The sequence below is a fragment of the Bemisia tabaci genome, chromosome 6 (assembly GCF_918797505.1).
Source record: "Bemisia tabaci chromosome 6, PGI_BMITA_v3".
In the NCBI taxonomy this organism is placed as follows: Eukaryota; Metazoa; Arthropoda; class Insecta; order Hemiptera; family Aleyrodidae; genus Bemisia; species Bemisia tabaci.
This window is the reverse complement of record NC_092798.1, coordinates 51550479-51576713: the sequence shown is the minus strand read 5'-3', so window position 1 is coordinate 51576713 and position 26235 is coordinate 51550479. Positions and strand designations below refer to the sequence as shown.

Sequence of the window (26235 nt, the reverse complement as noted above, 5' to 3'; positions counted from 1 at the left end):
GAAACGAAGATGGAAGCGATGCGATCGGGCCTGGGGCTTGCATCGGGCCGCGCCGCGGCGACAAGGTTAGTAAACAAAGCGACGCCGCGCCGCGCCGTCGATGAGTCACCACTCCCGCGCCCGCGCGACGCGACGCCGAGAAGCAAAAAATTGTGTCACAGACGATCCATTTCACGATTCCGAGGTGTTAGCGCCTATTCTCTCCGGCCCGCTTATCGGTGATAAACGGGTAATAGCGCAGCATACTTAAGACCTATATGACCGTTCGGGCGGGTGCCATGGGCTCCCAGCGGGCGCACCTCCAGCCTCTATCTTATCTCCCCACTTGAAAGTCGAGGAATCGCTCGTAATTCGTAGCGCCGCCGATCTCGTTGTGCGTTGACCGCCATTGTGTCCCGCGCCACGGATCCGAACCCGCGTGTTTCCGCTTCCGCCCTCCTGAAACCCCGCGTCGACCCTCCTCCAATCACGCGCCGAACCCTGTGCAATCAGGTACAATCGCGTGCGAAACCCTGTGCAATCACGTGCAATCCCAGTGCAAGTCTCGAGTTCGTGCGGACGGTGAGGTGGAATCTGATTTTAAAACGCGTGTGTGTGTGAAAAAACGGGGGTTTTATGATCTGAATGGATGGTGTTGAAGCGAGGGTGAGGAGCGTTTTGCTCCTGATAGTGCTGGATTGAAATGTGTTTAAATCGTTTGATAATCACGGTTTGATGATGAAATACGTGTGTTCGATGAGTGGGCAGATTAATTGAAACAGAAAATGGGAAGCCGATGAAATTGCCGGTTTGATAGTGAGCATATGTTGCGCATTACTCTGCAGTATTTAGAGGGGTTTGATGTTGATAGGATTAGTTTGACGTTGTTAGCGATGATTTCGATGCTCGATTACGGGTTTAAACCGACATTAACGAATAGGAGTTTTTTTTTACTGTAAATTATTGCAAATCATAGTGAATAAAAAGTGCCGCAGCTAAAGAAGTTCAGTGACTTCTTTGAGATATAGGGCGCGAAAAAATTACGCGTTTGCTTTTGATTTTATCGAACTTTAAACTAAAATGTGCGAGCAAAAAAGTGACCCGCAGAATTTAAAAAGCACCCCCTCTGACAAATTTTCCTGCAAATATCTCATTTGATGGGCTTGGAGGACAAGGCGCACAAGACCAGTTTTTGAAAAAACTGAGACATTAATGATGATTTCAAGTCTTCATGCATTTTCTGTGAGAAATTCGCTCCTAAATTCCAATTTTTAAGCATCAAAATGTCGGTTTGAACTTTCCTTCTGCCATAAGGATCCATGTAATTTCGAAACTTCAAACGTGTATTTCTCGAAACAGCAAAAACTGCACTTATGCGTATTGTCCTACAAGCCTTCCATTAGTTAATTCAAAAAAAAAAAAAAAAAAAAAAAAAAAAAAAAAAAAAAAAAAAAAAACGAAACAGGGTCATCAACCTCCAACATCCTCGGCTTCTCAATGAAATACTGCAGAGTAGTGTGCGATTAACGTTCCACCAATAACTTGAATTGTTCCTTCCATAGTTCTCAACTCGAGTTCCTTCAAGTTTTCTTAAAAGTTCGTTCTTATCACAAGAAACGATAAAATCGAGGTACCTAGGTCTTATCTGAACGCCATCGAAACATTTCCGCGGTGAGAATTAATTACAAGTGCACGTGACGATAATCCCAGTGCACTTGCGTCGCACAGTTCGCTACAGACCGGCGACTGCAAAATTACAGCCACTCCATCGCGCCGTTGCCTTCCTTCCTCCAGAGCCACAAAAACCGTTTCGGATGTGATTGCGTCACGTAATTCTACGTCACGCTGATTCATATTCATCGCCGGCCGGCACTCCCGCGCTGAATGTCTCGATGACGCCCGAGATGCGTGTTCTCCTGGCGCACCTGGCGCTGCTCTGCGTGCTGCCGGTCAAGTGGATCGAAGGCGCGACATCCGCGGCGCATCCGACCGAGTGCAACGTCTGCGACTGCCGCGAGGGCATTCTCGACTGCTCCGTGACGTCATCCGACACTTTCAATATCGTTCTCCGGCTACCTTTGAGGAACTACACGGAGGCCAACTTCATGCTCAACCACATAGAGAAAGTAGAGACGGACTTTCCGCTGGCCTACTGGAGGACGTTGCGACTCAACGAGAACAGGATCGCCGAAATTAAAGTCGGCGCGTTCGCCAACCTGCCACTCCTGGAGATGCTCGACTTGAGTCATAACCTCTTGACTTCCGATAAGCTGAAGCCGCATGTCTTTAAGGTTTGTTTGTTTTGGAGCTTGCGTATTGCGCATCGGGGAGCATGTAAATTGGACGTATTTCTGCCAAACGGAACTATATGCATGAAGACATGAGCCCTGAGACCCATAAGCATATATGCATAACAGGGCTCACGTCATAATGCACATAGTTCCGTTTGATAGAAATACGTCCAATTGATGCGAGGGTGGGGGGGGGGGGGGGCGTTGTCGATTCTGAAGTGCAAGCCATGGCGGCTGTTATGAACGTATTTTAACGGAAAGGAACTATCTACATTATGACAGGGCCCCTAAGTCTAATAAGAATACATGCGTGACAAGGCCCATGTCACGATAGAAGTAGTTCCTTTTACTTTAAATACGTCCGCGCGAGATGGAGTCAGAGGAAGGGCCCGCAAGGTGAAAAGTCAGATCGTTGTTATCCTCACGAAGAAATGTAACTTCATTTAAATTTTGCTAAATTTCCCCTCGCAAATTGCATATTAACGGGCAGAACCGCGGCCATTTCTGACTGAAAATCTATCTGAATTTTCCTCAAATTTCATGCGAAAATCAGACAAATTTTAGATAAAAATGGCAGGGATACATTTTTGTGAAAAAAATTAATTGTTTGAGTTAGTTTGGCAACCTAGGAATAAATTCACGTTCCTTCGTCTGGGAGATGACGTGATGGCGACAGACAACAAGTGGATTGCATTTTGCAAAAAGGAACCACTAGCATTGCAATGATGCTAAGATTGTGCAACTTCATCTTTTGCAATAAAATTGCGGAAATCGTGAAAAACTATGAAATTCAGATGGTAATTTTTGTCTGAAATTTACAGTTTTTAGCGAGTAAAATAGAAACTATTAATGGATAATCAGGTTTTTCCTCCAAGACAAAAGAAGTTGCACAATCTTAGCAACATTGCAATGCTAGTGGTTCCTTTCTGCAAAATGCAATCCAAGTACTCTCTGCCTTAAGGTGGAAGGAAATGAGATAATTATACCACAACTGGAACTAACTAAACGACAACAGGAGATCAACTAAAAAACAACTAAACTGCTAAAAAGAACTATGTGCATAGAGTGTGCAACGTAGTTCGTTTAAGCAAAAACGCATCAACTTAGAAAAGGTAAATATATTAGCGCCTTCAAGACTGCAGGAATACCTCACGCATTGCACGTATACCACGGTGCGCGCTCAGCGCATATTAGCGTCTACACGATTGTAGGAATACTTCACGCATTGCGCGTTCACCACGTTTGACATAAGAAATACTGTAAAATACTATCATTGACTTCATGACAGAAAACTGAGACTCACGAGAAATGCGTTGTTCAATGTTCACGTCTACCAGCTCTGTTATGCACTCATCGAAAGTATCTAGTTTCACTCTTAAAACATCATTAATAATGCGAATGATGGCGTGAAATTTTGAGCAAATATTCTTGAAAGTATTGAAAAGTTACAGCAAAACAGATAGAGGTTCAATGCACGAAGAGTCGTTTTGGAAAGAGTGTAAGTGATTACGCCAACGTGTATTCAAAGTCATTCTAAAATTGATTTCAAGAGGAAAAAAAGCTCAGCCGGGCACACATTTTTTTCTCACGAGAGATGCTGTTTGGTGCAACACTAGTTACTACTAATCAAGAAGGAACTGCAAACCCGTTTCGGGTCTGAGAAAAAAATTGGTACCTCAATAAGATTTTTCTCCCCATAATGAGGCACCTTTTTTATACAGGATTTTGAAGGCACGTTGGCGGGATTATCAACACAATTATTAATAATTATTTAGCATCCAAAAAAAGCAATAATCTTGATCCTAAACTGTGTTTTTGCTTGATTGAACAATTTGAGTTTTCACCTTCACGCACATTTTGTCCGACCCCTACAAAAATTGCTCTGAATAGCGAATAAATCGATTTTGGGTCAAGGATATTGATTTACAGTTTTCGTCTCAAATAATGCTTTTCAATAATTCTTGGAACATCGGGTCAAAATTTTAAAATATAAATTTCATCGTCAATGATGTTAAATATGCGTCTAGAATAAATCGTTGCTGAAGCAGGCAACAGCTATTTGTTCTTTAATTTTACCTGACTCCACCACATAAGCCATTAAACCTGTTCAACGAATAGAATTCGATGACTTGAGAATGGAGACGTGAGCAAGCAACGCAATCCCCGGAAATTTGCAAGCCACTGGCGTATAAATAGAAAAGCATAAAAATCAGGAATAAATAACCAAGATTTGAGTGCTGATTACTTTTCCCTGAGCATAAATGAGCAATTTTTCCTCCGAAAATGCATGCTAGCAACAGGCACGCTCTGGAGAGCTTGTGAGAAAATCTGTGACCTTAGTTGGGTTTAGATCGGACATGCAACTAAACTAACTCCGTGTCAGCGCGTATAGTATCACACGAAATGAAGGCACTCCAAGACGAGATCATTAATACGAAGGCACATTACCCATCAGTGGCGAGGTTTTAATGATCTTCTATCGATATTTCCTCATTTGAAGCTGTGTTGAAGAATCTATTATTAAAGTGTTCGTTGCAAACATCCTGTTTATCGATCCTTTTCTGTAGGTTTAAATGGTAGATCAAACGATAAATCGCATAACAAGCCATTCGACCGTTATTCATTACCCATCAAACCTTCATTATACCGATGTGCAACATTGCGTTTCATCTGCATAAAACATGAACCTCGTGCAAATTGCCGGCGTTTTCTAAATTGCCTGCGACATGTCCTCAATTTTTTTTAAAAAACGTCGTACAGCCCATTCTGATGCTTCGATCGGAAAGAGTATTTTCTCCTAAATATCAAATTGAGGATGAAAAGTACGTAATAATCCGACCCCCTCTCTTCTCGACGTTCTCAGCTTCAATTTTTTTGAACCCTCAGCTCTCAACAAAAATCTGAATGTGCGCAATCCTCGCCATTAAAAATGATACGCTGATAGCGAAATGATAGGTGCAACACTGGATGTAGCTGATTCTGACCTTTCTGTTGGCACAGTCATATTTAGTTAGCCGCCTCTACTTTTACGCCCAGTATTGGCTCATCATATCTCGATACGTCCTCAATAATTAATGCCACACACACTCATCCAAGAATGTTAGGCAAGCTCCCCAAAAAATGAGATGTGTTGTGATTGATGTTTAGGCATTGAACAAACAGTCTCTCTTTTACTGACGGAGGTTACCCAAACCGATAACTAACGAGAAATTGTCTACTTTGACTAGTTGCAGGAACTACGTATGAATAATTGATTTTTCTTTACATAAACGTGTTTTTATGTGTATATATACACGAACGGATTTATGCATTTTACGTTGCCTAACTTTCTCTATTTCATATTTTTGTAACAGAGAAATATACTACTTGATGCATCCTAACTTTTTGTGTATTTACTCTAGATTATGAGTCTTATACCCTCAAAATTTCCAGTTTCAATGTTGCTTAGTTTAGTATAAAAAAATAAAAACATTAGAGAAAATGCAGTCATTTTCAGTTATTCAGTCATTCTCAGCAATATGAACCAAAAGTAGGTACGGCTGCATAAGCCGCAAATACGGTCACAAAGGGTGTAACTGCACCCTGCAAAGAACCCTGTCTTCCATACAATTCAATGGTTTTTCGGGCTCATCTCAATGTTTGCTTACGCCTTCATGTTATCCAAGCGATAAGTGCCGAAAGTATGATTGCAAGCATCGATTGGTTAAATATGACGAACATATTTAGAACTTCATACTGGTCCATTAATATATATCTTAATACATGTCTTCCTAACAACATACCCATGGAACTTCCGCAGTTCCAGGTAGGTATGTTTATCATTCCACCTGATCTCATTTTTAGTCCTGCTTCTGTCCATTGAAATGTTTTTCTTTCATTTGCAGGGTATGTACATGGCCAACGAGTATCAACCGATGCACAATTTAAGGGTCCTGCGACTCGGGCATAACGATTTACACACATTGCATCCTGATGTTTTCGAACATCTCCCCAATTTAGAATCTTTGATTCTCGAATCTAATCCTTTGAAGCATATTGACAAACCTACGATCATCGCTTTGTCCTCCATCTTTTCATTGCACGTGAGTGATTTCTAAAACCTAACAGCTTAATTTTTAATTTGAACTTGAATTTTTCATTTGCCATGGCTCTTTCTCACTTTTGAAAAACATTAGATAATAATTCTTCAAGAATCATCAAGGCATCGATTATTGCGACGTTATGAAACGTTTGAGATATATTATTGCTAGGTATCATAATTATTCATTAACGATACACTTATGATTACTTCGTTTTCTTTCTATCTTATTGAAGAAGCCTGATTTATTGTTTGTTGAGGCCTGCGATTTTTATTTCCATCATTAGCAACAACAGGATGCAGGGTGCTGTGTTAATTTTACACCTTGGTTCTCGCACGTAGTACAAATCAAATAAACACGGAGAGAGAGAGACTATTGCGCCCTCTAGTCGACGAATAATTAGGCAGGATGAAACAACCTCCGTTGACAAAATTACGTCGGTTGATAGACGCAGGGATGAGACGTTGATGAGAAGGCTGTTGATGCAACTAAACTTGCTCAACGGATGTCCTCATTGCATAAACAAAGAAATGAAGGCGCACTGACGTTCATACGCTCGTTGATGATATTTGATACGACTATATCTACTCGACGGGTGTCCATATTGCATACATAAAATATTGAAGGCGCGCCGATTTTCTCTCCTTTTTAGCAATGTCTTTCGTTATATTACCTCATCATTGATCGATGGAATTGTTTTGTGTCCTCTGCTTCAAATGATGAACTTAGGCTGTGGTACACCGCCGTGCTAAGGAAAAACACCCTGTGAACATTCGGCTCGTGCCAAATTTTTTATAATAAAATTCAAATCAAGGCAGAAACTTGTGAACATTTTCCTTTGAAAGTTTCTGAAGATTTTTCCAGCATTTAATCTAAAATACATGAAAATCTCATGGAAACAATTCATAGCATTTATCAGAAATAAATATTTTTTGGGAAAAATTATGGTGGCGTTTTTAATTAGCATGGCACTACCTATAGCTATTGAGAGCCCCCCCCCCCTCCACCCCCACCTCACATCCTGCTTTGCGTGACTTCATCACATATCAATCGCTATGTATGACAAATCGACGTTGTAAGTTCGCAACCACCATCTCAGATTTTTTACGGTGCAGATTTCCTGTCTTACTTCATTCTTTAAATGGAAAACTACACAACGAAAATTTTTAAAAACTGCCGAGATTATTCTTCTCTGTGTGAAGAAAATTCTGCGAAAAGTTCAAGGAATGATGCCAATTGGACCGCGTTTAGCGAAAAAGAACCAAGCCACACAAGCTATTGTCAAATTCAACTGGGCAATTACATTTTTTACAAGAGAACGCTGTTGCGGATTCCTTTGAAAATTTTAAGGAATTTACTTCGTGCTAAGCAGGAAATTCGCTGAAATTCGCACAAAAATCCGCACAACAGTTTGTATTTAAAAAATTAAATTGCCCAGCTAAAGACTATAGCTGAAGTGGCTTGCTCCCTTTCTGCTTAACGCGGTCCAATTTTTTCTCCTTAAAAAAAAAATAAAATTGCAGTGGAGATTTTCAAACACCCCTAACGAGACACGTGGTTTTTCTCAAAATGCTTCTTCCCATTGAAACGTTCAAAGACCTCCAGTAACGTTTTATTTATTTGAAAAGAAAACTAATCGTAATATCTCGTCATACTGAAAAACTGATGAATATTTTTCTTTTTTAAAAAAAAGTAAAATCAGTGCAGATCCGCCTTTCATTGCCCTTTACCTCTTTCAATTGAGTTTTCTGAAATGACTTCCAGACTCTGGACCTGTCCAATACGGGAATCAGCGAGATTCCAGAACGCATGCTACACACACCACGCAATCTGTCGACGATCAACCTTTCGCGGAACAATTTCACATCCGTGCCCGAAGGATTAGGTGACTCACATGCCTTAAAACATCTCATTCTTGACAGCAATCCAATTGAGGTTGTCAGGTAATCTCCAAGTTTCGACAAGATTTTCCTTATGTTTCCTTCCAACTGCCATTTGCTTTATAATGGGATTCCTGGGCCTCTTTAAATCGTAAAAAATAATTTTTTAATCAGCTATTAACGATAGAACACTGCTGCGCTCAGTAAAAACGCCGAGTGGGCCATCAAGCGTTGTCAAATTTCCTTAAAAAAAATCAGGAAAATTTGTGAATATTCTCCTCCGATTTTTTTAAAGGATTTCATTTGTAATTTGATCTGAAAAGTCTGATAATTTCAAAGAAAAATGTTCGTAACTTTCCTAAAAAAATAAATAGTTTCAAAGAAAAAAAATTGGCAACATCCGAATACTTTTACGTCAATTTTACCTAGCAAGACAGAACAGGCCTCTCATGGTGCGGTGGTTGAATCTGCATCACGCAAGGTCCTGAATTGGCATCCCACACAGGATTAGGCAATTTGGCTTTTTTGTCACCCCTCGCATTGAAACGGATGTTTACTTTCTTTTTAATCTGGTTCTAATAAAGGAAAATAAAATGAAGTACGGCTGGATTTTTCTAGATTAACTTGTTTGGCTATTGATTCCAGTTTCCTTTCATTAAAGCCTGGAAAACGCCCTTTTTATTTCATTTCTCTCTTTTTTTTTTTGCTTTATTTTCTTCACAATTAATTTTCTTGTTTCCTAATGCAAATGACCCGGAACTTCTGTTCACGTGGTAAGAAAAAATTACTTCAAGGACGAAAGAGATTGTTAATCAATAGCTCAGTCATTTTAAAGAACCCATCAATAAAAATCAAAAGTCAGAGTTAAAATTGGAAGCGTGAACCAACAACCTTTGTAAGATGAATTAAACAATCGGCGACACAAAAGGCAAACCTATCTTCGAGACCATTGGCTGTCGCAAGCGTTTTAAAATCTGCAGAGCACTCTCGTGCGAAGCATTCAATTTTCAGGTCAAAGAACTTGTCATAAACACGATGGTAAAAAATAAAACAGAAGATCACAAATAATCATAGCTTTGTTGCCTAATTCCTCATCAAACTTTCAGTGTAAAAAATCCCGCGCATCTCAATGAACGCGAAAATAAATTTTTAGCTTACAAATTAATCAATTTCTGTAATTCTGTCAAGAGCGACCGACATTTTTGGCTTATTTAGGGACTGATAAGTTCAGCCCAGATGAGGTGACAACTTTCACGAGTAACTGACATAAATGAATGAATGACATCACGCAATGGCATTACCTAGCGTTATCTGATAAATTGCAAACGTGACGTATTTGTACCTTTACCGTAATCAGAGTTTAAATTTTTGCTCGTATTAATGTGCGTCATGTCACTTCCTGGGTTAATTTAACGAGTCAGAAACCCATTTTGCCGTTGCTCTAACCTTATCTTCCATCATATTTGCCATTTAGAGACAGTTAAGCCTCAATAGGGTCACAACTATAGCCGAGAATTTGGAAAAAATGTGTGAAAGCAGGAATGTAGAACTCATCACGTATGTCAAATGGATAAGATATAAATTTGAAAAAGGAAAAAGGAAGAGAAGTAGAAAACGGAAAAAAGGCATCAGAGGCCTAAAAAGAGGAGGAATTTCTTCTTCTTTATTTCCTTCCTCTTATGCTATATCTTTATCTTTTCATGAGTCTCCTGCCTCTTCCTCCTGATCTTGTATTCTTCCTTTTCTTTTTCGTCTTCTTAATCTCCTTCTTTCTCCTCCTCTTTTTCTTCCTTTTTCATTCCCTTCTTTTTCTTCTATCTAGACTTCATCCTCTCTTTTTCATTTCACGCCCATGTGACATAATTAGCAGTCCTGGACTATTGCACTCAGGTATTTTTTCAAAATTCTCAATACAAATATAATCCCGTCTCCTAATTCTACCTATTCAGTCACTACACATTTAAATGTTTTTTTCTTCTATTTTTCCATGCGTAGGAGCTTCCCAGCCTTACCAAAGTTGGAAGTTCTCCACATCAGCTGGATGCCCTTGCTCAAGAAAATCGAGAAAGGGGGCTTAAATGGATTACCTGCTCTACAGGAACTTCACTGTTCCCACAATGACAGATTGGTAGAGATAGATAAGGCCGCGCTGAGTACACCTACTATTGGAGAAGAACAAAGCGAAACATGGCCTCCTTTGAAGAAGGTACTTACTACTACGCTTCTTTCAAATTTTTAAAAATTCGAATTCAGTGACTGTGTGTTTATGGTATGAAGTATCAAGACAAGGATAAGTAACGCAATCGTTTCGATTCATGGCCACTTCCTTGGTTTTATATTTAAAGAAAATTGATCTACGAGAAGTGTTGATTGTGTAAGGAGTATATATTGACAGTTTAAGACGTGAAAGTACTTAAGGCAAAGATCAGGGAAACATAGAAAAAGAAGGGGAAAACTGGAAACAAAGCTAAAAATACACAGCAAAACGCCGAGACGTTTCGGCTCAAAACTAAGCCATTTTCAGTCGGAAAATAAACTAAAAATTAAGCAATTTCGGGGGAAATCTGAGATCTACATGATGGTGACCAAGATTCGAGAATGTTTTCCCCCTCTCGAATCCCGGCCACCATCTTGTGGGTCTCAGGTTTTTACGAATTTGTTTAATTTTTATTAATTTTTTATTCTTGTTTTCCGCCTCCCTTGTTTTCTCATATCATCATTATCACGGGGGCCATACTGCATAGAATTAGTATCTATGATCAGAGAAAACAGATACGGGGGCAAAAATAGAATATGGTTTCAATTAATCAGCTTGCCGATAGAGAATTTGACATTGCTCTTGGTGGTGAGGTGAGGAGATGGGCTGGAAAGTTCATGGTAAATATGTTAAGACCCCCCTCCCCCCTCTAGAGGGCCCATTTCCACCAAAATAAGAAACGTCCTTTATGAATCGTCATGAATTTTTTTCTCTTCTTTTTTGCAGCTCATTCTGGATAACAATAGACTGAGATACCTGGATCAGGAATTCCTCGACCAGTGGGACAAACTGGATGTGATAGATCTACGAGGGAATGACTGGAGCTGCGATTGTGAGAATCAGTGGATCGTAACCAGTCTGATTCCGATCATGCGTAAAGCCAATCTCGATACTGCCATGGATATAATGTACGTTATTTTTCATAATTTTTCTTATATCATTTCTGCATGTGTTGAATTTTTTCATACATCCTGAAAATTACTTTTTTCTACGGGAAACGAAGTTGGGGAAACGGTAAACATGTACGAAAGTAGAGAGGTTTTCGGGTCCTAGCTGTCTAGTGCCCCCCCCCCCCCCCCTCTAGAAAAATTTGCTCGGACCCTTTAGAAAATGTAAGGGATTTTGTTGGATAAAGTAATGATATTTCTTTCATATTTGAAAGTGCATTTGAATTGATTCATCGGTGTGAACGGTAAATCGCTCCTGAGACATAGCGGATTTTTCCCCGGGGAGGTAACAAGCAGTGGCGTGACGTACTTCGCGATATATCGATTGATCTGTCATTTAAACTTATGGAAAAGGATCGATCATGAGGGTGTTCGCAACGAACACCTTAATTGATTCTGTAATACAGCTTCAAATGGATAAATATCGATTATCGATCTTTAACGCCTCGCCACTGGTACCAAAATCGTCTTTGAAGCCAGGGAAGCCCATCTAGACCTCCTTTGACGGGGTGCTGTTCTTTGTCTCCAGACCCCTCTGCGCCCTGGAAAAATCCTCGTTCCTCCCATTACGGTCAAAATTTCGAGAATAAAATGAAAAAAAGAAGAAGAAAAAACCAGAAATGTATTAAAGGAAAGTAATTATTTTAGCAAAATTAACGAGTAAAAATAAAATCTGATCTAACTGATGATAACGAGTCAAGTATTTTTCACAAAATTTCAACGATCGGTAAATGCAGCCTTCTATTCGGTTTCTTAGCCCTCAAAACTCTTGTTTATCGATCAAATAAAGCCTATCACGAGAAGACCGAAATAATTTGAAATAACTTCAGTTTATAGTAAATCATAATATTATTCATTTATGTGCTTACAATATTATAATACGAACGTGCAGAAAGTCGCTATTTGAAAAGTGGAACAAAAAATAAGAATACAAAAAAAGAATACAAAAGCACCTTTTTGAATACATATAATTGTAATTAATTTTTTCCGAAAACTTTTTTTATGGATTTAGGAACCTCTGTCTTACACCGAAAAAAAGTTCAGTTGATTTACCATTCTGGTTGTAAAAAAAGTGCGTAGAACTTATAAAATGCTAAATTACCTGCCACAGCAGTTAGTTTTACATCTTGACATTCCTAAACTAATTGCTGCAAAGGGTAATTCAGCATACTATAAGTTGTCGCACACTTTTTTTACATCCAGAATGTTACATCAACTTCATTTTTTCTTCAGTGATATCAAGTACCCGTATTAACACCCGGATTTCGCAAAACATTGCTGTTACAACATCGCGCATTGGTGCAAAAATAGCTACGAGCAGACAGGAACTAAGTAAAATATCAAATCTGATTACGTTTCAAGCATAAAAATAGAATGGCATCGTCATGCGCGGCAATTCTTTCTTAGTGGACGAAATACTTTTCTATGCTGAATAACTCAGAAGTAAGGTTCTCAATTTACCATTAGATCACAGGAAAAGTAAAATTAGTTCAAATTTAAATCGGAATCATTTGGAGAGTGGACATCCTTGAGGACGCTCTGAAGATTTGGTGTCATCTTCAAATTTCGGTCCCGAGAGAAGGTCTCCCATTAATTCCGCTGGGTCGTAGTAAATCTCTGCTTCTTCCACTTTCAGAGAACCGTCAACCTGAAATATTGAAGGGAAAGTTATGGTGATGTATTCAATCTAAAAGTTAAAATTCTAATAACTCTAACGCGTGATTATGCGCTTCTTAGATAAGAATGTAAATTTTACAGAATTTGGATACTAACATCGAAGCCTAAATATAAAATGTTTTCATCGGTTTTTTTTTGCATTACATCATCAATGAAGCATTGTTTAAATCTCAATTATTTTGTTTACTTGCAACTTTTCATGAACAATCAACTACATACCTATGAATTCAAAACTACATCATAAAAATATATACTGAAAAAGGAAACCAAAAATTAATTTTTCCTTGTTCTAACAAAAAAATTCAAAGATATCTCTGAGAAGAAATCCTGTTTTAGGCGTTCGTACTTTAATTTTCAGTGGTCCTATTTTCATTTTTTCTCCTTTTGTAATTTAGATTTATTTATTGATTGAGCTTAAACTTATAGATGAGGAAAATGAATACCTTGAGGGTTCCTAAACCGTAGAATTCGACCATTTTTTTTGACGGAGCATGTCGTTTGAAAGGACCTTCGAAGAAACCCCAGTGTCTAAATTTAAAAGCAATTTCAGGTGGTCCGCTATAAACTTGGATCACCTCCCATGCAAATCCACGCGGGAAAGCTGATCTGAACGCCTCGTGAGATGATTCAAATGTTTCTTCGTCAGCTTTGTAATACTTCAGTTCCTTCGGCAGAGAGTTCGCAAGCAGCGCATTATAACTTCCAACACGTAGAGTCTCCTCCCCAGACAAGCCCTCTCTTCCTGAGAATGATGAAAGATGCGATTAAATATTGATCATCTATAGAATGTGCATCTATAATAATTTTTCAATGTTTGAGGGATCTCTCTACGTTTGAAGTATCGTATCAACCCTTAACCCCCCCCCCTTCAAATTCCCTTTATGACACTTGACCATAGGGCGTCACGCGACAATAGTCGCAATCAGCGGATACAACTATTCGCACTCAAAGGATGTCAGTGTTGCATACTTAAAAATTGAAGGCGCTCCGATATTGCTAGCACTCTTCATGATGCGCGAAGTCGCTTAGTGTTGGTGATATTGCTTCAAGCCATGTTTTTAGGTGTTAATAGGTGATGTTTGATGGATTTGGGTCACGGAGGACTTCGTCGTGAATTGAATTGACCATAAGCTCTATGATTGACTGATTTCTATGATTTTACGGGTATTATTAGCCTACCTAATTAAGGTAGGGGACATCGCTGTCGACAAGATCCTGATGAGTGAGAGATACATATCACTGGACAGTAGAAGCATGAGTCAGCAGTAATCACGGAAAAAAATTAATGTTGCTTTAGCAATATCATTTATGATGTTAATAAAATGTACGACAAATGCTTAGGTATTTTACAATAAAAAATGATACGTTAATTGCGTCCACGGTAACATATTCAATGTTAAGTTAACACTTTTTTGATGTAAAATCAACATATGAAAATTGTCGCACATTATTTTAACTGTAGAAATGCTAAATCAACATTAATTTTTTCCCGTGTTTTTTGGCACCTTATGCGGTCGCGCGGCTTAAACTATAACATTCTTGTTCGTTTGTTTTATGTTTTTTTGCTCGAAGAAAAGAAGAAAAAGTATGCATTGATCCGAAGTAATACAAATAATTAAATAAAAATAATAATATAAAAATCTGCACATCGACGGCATAAGTCCGCAATCACATATCTCGTTTGCTGTGTCTGAAAATCTCCGCTCTCTATGTTATTTTGTTAAAGGAGAATAAATTTACATCATTCCTTGAAATTTTTGCAGAATTTTCTCCGCACAATGAAGAAAAATCACGGCAGTTTTAAAGAATTGCCGTCGAGGAGTTTTATGTTTGAAAAATAAAGTATGACAGGAAGTCTGCGACATTGCAAACCGAGTTATGCGATTGCCGACTTACACCGTCGACATGTAATCTGATTTTAGAAAAAACAGTTTGCTTACTCAAGCAAATATTGTCCAACTGCCGATACTTCAATAAAAATGACCTAAACTAGTCAAAGCTTGGTCAATTCTAAAACTAAGCACACATAGTGCCACAGCAAATATATAAAGAGGAGTTTAGATGGCTCTTAATCCTCAATTTAAAATTTTGCTCACCATTAACAAAAAGCTTGAACTTCTCCGGATTTATCGTCCTAAAATCTTTCAAGCGAGTTTTATGTGAAAGTTCCATCTCCCATGATTTTATCGCGTTCTGCACTGTCTCTTCAAGTGATCCTTTGGGCCACTCCTGCAAAATGCAACACTGCATATTGTATGAACGTAAAGATCCTGACAGGAGCGAATCAGGAATAAAGAAAAACCGGACATGATATCTGCCGTGCTAAGGAAAAACGCCGTAAGAACATTCGAGAGTCGCCAAATTTCCTCCGATATTTTTCAGGGGAAGTCATGAAAAAATTTTCTTCAAATTATTAGGAACTTTCGGTGAGATTGCGACCAAAATAATCTGAAAAATTGGAAGGACAGTATTTGTTAGTTTACCAGGAAAGTCGTCCTTTATCAAAAGAAATTTGGTAACGTCTGATGGAACGTCGTGACTGAAAGTTCATGCGGCGTTTTTCCTTGGCATTGCAAATATCTGGGCGCGCATGTATATGCATACGTATTAATCGAATGCAATTTGAGAATTTCACAAAAAAAGTAAAAAAATAATAATAATTGTGCCATGTGCTGTGGATTTTTTCACAGACGTGCAGGTATTTTCTTTGAAATGTATAATAAGAATATACAGATACCTACACCGTAAGAGAATTCATGAAGATATTTTTTGAGAAGGACTGATGTTTAGGGAGGTTCAATAATTGCCGAGCTGTAGGAAAACCATGCTCTAAGGATTAGAATTTTTGCCAATATTTTATTTCAACGCTAAAAATTCTTAACACTCATGCACGCCGGTCTTGAAGTAAAAAAAAAAAAAAACAAAAAAAAAAAAACAAAAAACAAATGCGACAAAAATTTACCCAAAAACTGTTTGCAAGGGGTGAGTCTATGGTATGTGTGTACTCAACATCGTGAAAAATCAAAATCTTCGCTAATCCTAATTTCGAGAAATCGCGATTTGAAATTTTTATATGCAAGTTTTCTGCTCATTTTGATCCATTTATATTTTCATTATCATTTTCATTATCATCCATATCATTTATTTGTCCATTGAATCGGTGATGACCGATTCACGGTTTTATTTTTCGTTCGATTCATGTCGATCGAATACATGCCCTCTTGTTACTTGCAGACTACCTATCATACTCTTTTTTTTTTTTTAACAGAACAATTCGCCTTCTGTTGCGTCTGCAGCAATTTTTGTTACGTGTTTGTTGTGTGTGCTGATTGCAGCCCATTACATACTTCACTCTCTGAAGGCGTTTTATGTTCGAAAGCAATTCGCCTTCAACTGCGCCTGCAGCAAGTGTTGTTACGAATGTGTTGTGCGTGTTCATTACATACTCGACTCTCTGAAGGCGTTTTATGTGCGCAAGAAGAGCACCCTGTTGGAGAACAACGGAAGTCAGATGGAGTGATTCTCTCAATCCCTACTTCGTAGGTTCTCCGACAGACTGCGCCATTTTAGCACATAAAACGCCTTCAGAGAGTCGAGTATGTAATTACCTGAAATCAGCTCGCACAACATATTTGCAACAACAATTGCTGCGGACGCAGCTGAAGGCGAATTGAAAAAAACCGTATAATACACGTTGAAAAACATTTTAGCTTTTTAAAAAATATTGTCGAAGAGTTGTTTTCGAGAGAAATTTTTTCTCTCCCGAGCAACTAGTTCGCGCTAAGGGGAGCAATTTATCCGCTCCTAAGTACTAACGAGTTGCTCAGGAGAGAAAAAATGTCTCTCCTTTGCACCATGTAGTTGCCCAGGACAGGAAAAATGTCTCTCCTCTGCATTAAAGAGTTGTTTTCGAGATAAAAATTTTCTCACCCGAGCAACCACTTTGCGCTCAGGAGAGGAATGTATCCGTTCTTAAGCACTAACTAGTTGCTCAGGAGAGAAAATATTTCTCTCGTTTGCACCGACTCACTTTGAACGCCTTCAGAGAGTCAAGGATGTAATGAGCTGAGATCAGTACGCATAACATATTCGCAACATCAATTGTTGCGGACGCAGCTGAAGGCGAATTGAAAATAATACACGTTGAAAAATATTTTAGCTCTTTAAAAAATATTGTTACAAATTGAGGTTTGTGTTTTATGTTCTCTTCATGAGGAATTCTCGAAAAACTTTTCAACATTAACTGAAACATAAACTATAAGTTTAAATGCATAATAAAATATACCGCGCCAAAAATTTTCATTCAATTCTGAACGGATGTCCCTGTTGCATACAGATGAATATGAAGGCGCTTTATCATCTCGGACTATAGCAGTAATTTGCGAAGCGTATACCGCTGACGCATGTGCTATTTGTTTCCCTGTGCAGATAGGTGCTTTCTAAATGAGTCAGAAATAGCGAAACCTTATCCTTATTTTCACATGTGGACCATATGATCGCACGACTTTTCGACCACATGACGTCTCTTAAAGGCAATTTTCAAAGTTATTTTCTTTCATCTTATTCAAACGAATAGAGTGACGATACCTTGGTGCGACCTTCTTCAAAAAGCTTGTTGACATCGGTGTAGATTGGTGGGCCACCGTGTCTCCAAAGAGTTGTGTCAGCCTCATCAGATATGAAGGATCTGTATTTATCTCCGACAACGCCAGACTCCACCTCCAACTTGGCCATTACAGATTGCTATAATTGTACTAAACATACAAACTAAGCGAGTTAATCTGAAACAATAGGTGGGCACGCACGGTAGACAAAATTAAATATTGATTTGCGGCGATTTGACTCAATTGATAATCTCTTCCCTAGTCGGTGAGATGAACAATTTGGAGCCGAAGGGGAAAAATTTGTTTTGTATGTTGGGAACTCTGAAAATTCTCAAATTTTTATGCAAGTCCATGATGATAGTATACTAATTATACTGCCTCTAAGATTGGTTTTTTTAAAGGGTACTTCTTATATTTTGATTTCTTTCCCGGTATTCAAAGCTTTTAACAGCGGCAAATGTGCGCAATCAGTGGTGTTTCAAAATCGAACAGTGGTGAAAATATTTTTATTTTACATGCCAATAGAGACGTGAGAAGACGTATGACCCAATCAGGCATTAAGGTTTGAAAACGCAGTAAGCATAGTGGCGAATTCATCAAATTGGTAACACTGTTATTCCTGTACTTACATTCATTATAAATAATCGATTTTGAGTGAGGCCGCCTGCTTCGATGAATATCGATTGTTTTACATGGATTGAAATATCTAGAACCAATCCATTGTTACCAAATTGCGAGAGTCGTACTGAGCAAGCAAAAATCATCTGATTTTATGCTATGCACGTACTTAGCTCGATACATTCCTTATATGCATGAGTAATAATCCTGATTCAGCCTCGCTGACGGATGGCGCATCGAAGGCGTTATTTTTGATATTTACTTTTGACAATTATTGTTTAGCTAAACTGATCTACTCAACTCCTTTTCATACCTTTTCATTTTACCACTCATTCTGGTGATAACAAAGGTAGCTCGGCCAAATTGACGTATTCTCTGCTGGAAGCGGAAAAATATTTAACACTTGTGAAGGACGTCCAGGACCTTAAGGCACAAGATTTGAATTGTTTTTGCCACCATGTACCCAAAATATCGAAGAATTTGTGATTTTATATAATTTAGGATTAAGTTTGCCATGTTTTGATTTGATATTTGTTATAATCTCCCTCATTCGATCATTGGGAGGTTCACACCAGTCGTATCTGCGCACTAACCCTCACGAATGTTCGGATTTTAAAACAATTACGGAACAATTTGTAAGAATAAAAAGTAAAGAAACCGCTCCTACAGATTTCTGCTGCAGACATCTATTTTCATTGCAGCCCCGGTCCTATAGGGAAGAAACATCGACTGAGACTGAGAATGCTTTCATTTTCCTCCTCATCATCTAACATGAATCAAATCGTCGTCCCTTCACGAAGGAACGTAACTAAATTTCAATGTTGCCAAATTCCTCCTCGCAAATTGCATTTTTACCGGGATAATCTTCGGGACTCCTAACTGAAAATTACACTGATTTTTCCTCTGATCTCATGCAAAAATTGGACACATTTTGGACCAAAACTGCACAGGTACATCCCTGTAAAAAATTGCATTGTTTCAGTCTATTTGCAACCTTGGAATGGACTTACGTTCCTGTCTCCTGGGAACAGCGAAACGAACTAGTTACGTTCCATCGTGCGGGAAACGAAAGCATGACAGAGATACTCTTACAAAAAGTCCAATTTTGTGTCGATTTTCCTGTTTACTCAAGAGTATTCTCTTAATGAATATTGCAAACACACAGCACCCATGTCCAAACCACGTGATTCATAATTATCAATTGTTTAATATTGAAACACTGACATCTGAAAAGAAACACTTAACACTTTAAGAGAATTATACTCACTTTGCCACTACAGAGGATTTTGGAGCTGCTGCGATTCAGAAACAAAACACGCTACTGGTTGATAACATACATACGTAATCAGCGAGCTCGGACCAGTCCTTCGAACCAGCTGATCTTCATTCGCTGTTGCCTGGTCTCATTCATTATCACACCATTGAGTGTGGTCACTTATTTACAGTGCCTGATATAATCAGATATGAGGGGCTTGCGTGACAAGGCGCTTAAGAGCAGTTTTTAAAAAAATTGAGATATACATGAACTCAACTAATCCTAGTTGGAAAGTATATTCTGTGAAGAATTCACAACTAAAATCTAACTTTAAAGCATCAAAAAGTTAGTTTAAACTTCCTTGCTGCCATAAGGCTCCATGTAATTTGAAACTTTTAATACGAATTTCTTGAAATAGCAAAAATTGCACTTATGCGCTTTGTCCATCAAGTCCCTCATACAGGGTTATCCAAAAGTCACTGACCACCCCTGTAACTTTTTTCCAAATTGAGATAGAAGTTTGAAACTTTGGGAATGTTCCTCGGTCTAAAGTAGCAACTTTTTGGTCCCCCCAAAATTTTGGGGGGCGGCCCCCCTAAGGGGGGCGGGGGCTAACTTTTTTTTTTCAAATGGCAACCCCCCTTTTGTGATACCTCATTCGAAAGATAATAAAAAAAGAAAATTTTTGGCGCAAACCGCAAGTCAAAATGTTGATTTTTGACAAAATGGCGGCCGGTCAAAGTTCAAAATGGCGGAAATTTGGCATCTCCGTTTTTTATTGGCGGATTGGTCTGAAACTCGGAATCTAAGGGTTTTTTGGGACGAGAAAGACGATTCTGGCATCGGTTTTCCAGAAAAGTCAGTCCTTTTCAAAATGGCGGCGGTCAAATGGCGCTAGAGCGAGAAGTGGATATTTAGGCTGCTTATCGTTGGATTTGCATGAAACTTGGTATCCGGGGGTATTTCGGCACGAGAAGAACGAATCTTTCATTGGATATCTGAAATTCCGAAAAATTTCAAAATGGCGGCGAAAAAGTGGCGAGAAATCAGTTTTACGGCTGTTTACCGATGTATTTGCATGAAATGCGATATCGATTATTTAGTATTTCAAGAATTAATGAAAGATTTCTTTTTATCCAGCCAAAAACCACCAGGATATCGAATTTCATGCAAATCCATTGGTAAACAGCCGTAAAACTGATTTCTCGCCACTTTTTCGCCGCCATTTTGAAATTTTTCGGAATTTCAGATATCCAATGAAAGATTCGTTCTTCTCGTGCCGAAATACCCCCGGATACCAAGTTTCATGCAAATCCAACGATAAGCAGCCTAAATATCCACTTCTCGCTCTAGGCCGCCATTTTGACCGCCGCCATTTTGAAAAGGACTGACTTTTCTGGAAAACCGATGCCAGAATCGTCTTTCTCGTCCCAAAAAACCCTTAGATTCCGAGTTTCAGACCAATCCGCCAATAAAAAACGGAGATGCCAAATTTCCGCCATTTTGAACTTTGACCGGCCGCCATTTTGTCAAAAATCAACATTTTGACTTGCGGTTTGCGCCAAAAATTTTCTTTTTTTATTATCTTTCGAATGAGGTATCACAAAAGGGGGGTTGCCATTTGAAAAAAAAAAGTTAGCCCCCGCCCCCCTTAGGGGGGCCGCCCCCCAAAATTTTGGGGGGACCAAAAAGTTGCTACTTTAGACCGAGGAACATTCCCAAAGTTTCAAACTTCTATCTCAATTTGGAAAAAAGTTACAGGGGTGGTCAGTGACTTTTGGATAACCCTGTATAATAAGCTGACAATAAGATTTGTCGCTTCAGAAGCAGAGGTGCAGAATGGAATACCGTTTGGAGTATTATGAAAATTTCCTCTACTGGTTGTAAGAAAAGCTCATAAAAATGATGTACCAATCAAGCTCAAGATCGGCTGAGTGAGAAATCTGTAATAAATATGTGAAAATTTGATAAGAAACTTTAAAGTTGGCACCGTGATAATTTTTAAAAAAATTAAAAATCGGGTTTCCACTAATTCTAGGTGTTTCTTCCGTCTGTCAGTTTATTTCCACATTTAAAACAAAATTCGTGAAATTCTACATTTATGTATCCAGGTCCAAATTTTACAAAAGAATCCAAATTGTGCACAGCAACGATGTTGTCACCGATACATCAATGTGATTTCATTATTTGCATTGAATATAACTATATTTTTCAATTTATTTTCTCATGAATGCAGTTTTGATGACCCTTCTTTTTCGCTCAGATGCCAAGAACCAGTGGAGATGTTGGGACAGAACATGCGGGAGCTTTCGTCTCTGGACTACCACATGCGATGCCTGGACTACTACAACCACCAACCGGAGAAGGATGCCACTCTCCTCGTCTGGATCGTGATCTTGGTCGTGGCTCTCATCCCGCTTGCCATGGGGCTCGTCCTTTACTACCGTCGCAACTTCGCCACCCGCAACATCCACTACATCCGAACTTACTACAAACCCACCGAACAACACCTCTTCACGTGATCATATTAGTCAAAGGCTCCGACAGTGGGTCACTAAATCTTTTTATTTAACGTCACTTACCTTCAGCCAAATGTACACGGAAAAATTAAATTGGTGATTTAACAATTCAATTGCTAAAAAAAGTGACTGCAATATTTCAACGTAGATTTCAAAACACAAAAATGCTACTTTAACCACTATTGTAAGCTAACTTAACCACGGGGGTGGTTAAAGAAGCATTTTTTTTTGTAAAATCTACATTGAAACATTGTAGTCAATTTTTTTAGCAATTGAATTGTTAAATCAGCAATTTAATTTTTTTCGTGCATTTTCAATTTAAAATTCGTTTATGGTTTAGTGACCCGTTGATGTGGAGAATGGTTGGAAAACACACCGACAGCCAAAATTCCCCGTCTTGTTATTTCCTCCAGTAATTTGCGACCAATAACAAAGCTCTCTACTTCTTTTCCTCGTCGAATGTTGGAAATGCATGCGCTTCAAATACGCTAAAATTACGTAGCTTTATTCCAAGATTTGAGAGTCTCCCTCCTGCACAGAACCTCGTAAAACCACCATGGGAATCAACCCTCTCCGAACAACCTGTAAAAGTTCATACACCTCTATACTTACAAACGCACGAACGGGACAAATATTTGGTCGATGGGTTGCCTCTGAAAGGGTTACAGGACAATTCGTCAACGATTCTTTGTCCGCGCACTTGTTTTTCCCAGTAATTTACGTCTACGCGTTTTTTCGGCACGAGAGTTTTGGTCCACGTGCCAGTTGAGACCCAAAGTTAATTTGCCCACATGTAAATACAAACGACAATTGCTCACGACGTTTTTGGATGATAATATATAATGTCTTGGAAGAATGAGGGTTTGCTTGTTTTTTTGTTTTGTCTGTTTGGTCCAACGGAGAATAATATATAGTTGAGTGTTTTGGTAAAAATGGGGGAGCGTCAATTCCATGAAACAAAATTCACCAAAACTCTCTACACCTCTTTGGTGTAACAGGACTTAATTATCTTTCAAGAAATTCCCACCTTGTTAAACCTGAACTGGATAAACCTCTATATTTGCCTCAGCTAAAGGCTCTTAGATTTTTCTTGTGTACGATAAGTATCTTGATTTATTTTGCGAGGAAAGATCTGCACTTTTAAAGGATGCCTGTCATTCTTAATACGTTCAATTTCGTATAATACTGTGCAACACCTTTGTTGTGACACCCTTAGTTGCTTTAGGCGCCGCCGCACGGCGGGCGGGCGGCCAGCGCGAGACGCGCATTGGCGCCTACAAACCTAAGTGGATACTTCAAGCATTGTGCAATGCGTGAAGTATCCACTTAGGTTTGTAGGCGCCAGTGAGCCTCTCGCGCTGGCAGCACGCCGCTCCGCTCTGTTTGGCTATAATATTTATACTCGCATAGTCAGCGTTTTTTAACTCATGATTTTGAAATGTTAGCACACTCTGCATTGATTATTCTCATTTAAATTGATGGGAAAAAATATGTACAAATTTATCAAAGGAGAATAATAATATAATGTGTGTTTTTTAAATATTGGTGGTTCCGTGTCAACTTTAATGATTTCCAAAGCACTTTAATTTTTTCTTTTACATTTTGTGCTTTTATTGTGCTGTAGCGAGGTGTACGCGCAACGAAACGCTCAAAATTTGACGTATTTGACTCTAAAAGATCGATGAACAAATGGGTTAAAACTAAAGATTGCGTGCTTCTTGGTTTTTTTTCTCTCTTATTCATTTTTGCAGTTTCTGTCGGCACAACTGCGGCTTATTGAGATTATGGTCGCTTGGAAAAGGTTTTACAAATATTTGTCACGTTTTAAAAATATAAATGTTTTCAAAATGAAGTAATAATTTCGTAGAGAAAAAATAAAAAAAAGTACCTATACATATATAAGGTATATTGTACATTCAATATTTTAAGGATAGAAATAAAATCAAATATTCACCAATGACAATTTAAAAAGATGATTCAAAAGGAGAAAGTAATAACATTTCATTTAGAAAATGAGCAACCATAACAACACCTCCTTCACTCTCAATTTCCATATTGTCAATATAATTTTACATACCAACTAAAATATAACGCTTGGACCAAGTCACCGTTGCTTATTTTACGTGCGGGCGTTAACTACCGGACAAAAAAGGTGCGCGGACAAAAAATCGTTGACAAAATGTCCTGAAACCCCTGAAAGCTACCCAATCATACACACTCTGCGGATATCTGTCTTGCAGATCCAAAAAAGTGAAGAGGCACTGATGTTTAGCATATTCATCTTAAATGTATTAATGGTTTGCCGCGACAAACAGTTATGAAGGTGCTGATTACTCTAGATGGGCAAATCAGTCAATGGTTTTCTTCGCCCCCATCTTTCTGTCCCAATGAGTCATCTCTGTTGTACCGCTAAGTAAATCAATAAGTTGTCTTACTGTCATTGAAGAAGAAGCAATCGTAGGAATTTTTACGAGGTTGAATTCAAGATACATCATAATACTGCCAATGGGTCGCGAACTTATTCCTTAACAATTGTTTGTGAATGCACGGTGAAGCCATTTCCGTGATTAAAACTATTTTATCTGGCAAACATCTTAAGTTTAAAGTTTTGAAGAGGAATTGGTGGAATTTTAAGTTGAGGAATTTAACGGATTTCAATTATTGGACAAGAAGGGGTTTGCATTAATGATATCATCAAGAAATTGTTTCAATTATGAACCCCTCCCCCTACCCAGTCAAATTCATTATATACTTTCTTGCCAAGTGCTCTAGATAAAAAAGAAACGTTTGCATATATCGAAACACTAGAGCATATTTTAAGTATTCCTTTGTAAAATTTCTAGTCAAGAAACCGTCCTACTTTAGTCCTCGCTCTTTCCTCCTAAGTTGCAACACATTCACTTAAATTTGAGCAAATCGAGAAAGGTTCAACTTACACAATAAGATGTAAATTTTTATTTTGATATTTTTTTCCAGGGGAAAATTTTCCTGTAATTATAGTCATGTTGATTATCGATTCGAGTCACTTAGAAAGGAACCAGAGCATACTGGAAAGAAACTTGAACTGATTCAAATGTTGTAGATTGAATTGTAAATCTACTCCTGTCGCCTTCGACATGATGAAATTTTGAAAAAAAAAATATTGGTTGGCCCTATTCTGTTCAGCTTGGGCCATTTCTACTCGAAGAGCCTTTATTTGCACTATGTTTCAGGACAACAAAAAAATATCTTGACTTAAAAACAGTACATGTATTTAAGTAAACTCGTGTTTATGATACCTATAGTACCATAAATTCCGTTTTATTTTCCTGACTTTCGTACTCTTACTTCTGATCAAAATTGTTCATTTCTAGGAAAGGTGAAATATAGATTCTACTTTTTTTTTAAGTACAAAGTTAGTTTTAGAATTTTTACAGTAAATACCATTATTATTTTGCAATTTGAGTAATTTTTTTACAACGTATATGTCTATCCATGACCAAAGAGCAAAACCACTTATCTCCGGTCGATGTTGCAGGCTTTCTGTCATTCTTCGTGGTTTACTTGAAAAACTAGTCATCGTAATTCATCGAAAACTTCCATGAATTTTTCTCGTTGTTAACAGATGACTCCGTATAAATCTCAAATAATCAAGTTGAATTGTTTCTCTACAGAAAAACAAATTAGGAGCAGCGATTTTGAAACTCCACAATGGATATGCGTGGTTCCGTTCTCTTGCCATCGGTATTCCGTTTGCTAGGTTTTGTTATAAAGAGAAAAAAAATCATGGAAATTTTTAAAAAATGACTTTCAGTAGTTTTCCAAGCAAAAAATAGGTATGACAGGAAGTCTGCAAGGCCGCAAACGCAGATACGCATTTCTGAAGTTTCACCACCGATATGGCACCACGAGTTAAGACAAGTCAAGTGTATCTACTGTTGCCTCTCGTGAAATTACAGGCGTCTCAGATTGTTACCGTTGCCGGTCCTTGCGAGTGTGACTTGAGAGCATCGTAGGATTGCTGAGTCGACGTATCATTTATGGTATCCGCTGAATTTGAAGGCACTATTAGGAGTTTGAGGAAACAACATGCATCAACTTTTTCCCCGTTTCAACTTGAGATAATGGGAACTTATCTCCCTATCTCTGT

General features: G+C 38.4%; 2 protein-coding genes across 12 annotated transcripts; one reads left to right on the top strand and one right to left on the bottom strand.

Annotated features, from left to right (window-relative positions):
* The first annotated feature begins 86 nt into the window (after positions 1–86).
* LOC109042024 (toll-like receptor 2) lies at positions 87–25249 on the top strand. 8 transcript variants are annotated; one of them, XM_072301911.1, is made up of 7 exons: positions 87–561; positions 1577–2270; positions 6155–6352; positions 8114–8292; positions 10225–10435; positions 11213–11394; positions 21824–25249. In XM_072301911.1, the coding sequence occupies exons 2-7, from the start codon at positions 1872–1874 to the stop codon at positions 22107–22109; spliced, it is 1455 nt and encodes a 484-aa protein (XP_072158012.1). In that variant the 5' UTR covers positions 87–561; positions 1577–1871; the 3' UTR covers positions 22110–25249. The 8 variants fall into 8 exon arrangements, with proteins under 8 accessions (XP_072158012.1, XP_072158010.1, XP_072158011.1 ...); XM_072301909.1 differs by having other exon boundaries at positions 1542–2270; XM_072301910.1 differs by having other exon boundaries at positions 87–566; positions 1542–2270.
* On the bottom strand, positions 12059–19725 carry LOC109042025 (uncharacterized). Of its 4 annotated transcripts, none has more exons than XM_019058574.2 (5): positions 19600–19725; positions 17698–17891; positions 15207–15339; positions 13554–13852; positions 12059–13081 (listed from the first exon to the last, which is right to left on the bottom strand). In XM_019058574.2, the coding sequence occupies exons 2-5, from the start codon at positions 17842–17844 to the stop codon at positions 12941–12943; spliced, it is 720 nt and encodes a 239-aa protein (XP_018914119.2). In that variant the 5' UTR covers positions 17845–17891; positions 19600–19725; the 3' UTR covers positions 12059–12940. The 4 variants fall into 4 exon arrangements, with proteins under 4 accessions (XP_018914119.2, XP_018914118.2, XP_072158014.1 ...); XM_019058573.2 differs by having other exon boundaries at positions 17698–17864; positions 19600–19716; XM_072301913.1 differs by lacking the exon at positions 19600–19725 and adding an exon at positions 19425–19576.
* Positions 25250–26235: the final 986 nt, after the last annotated feature.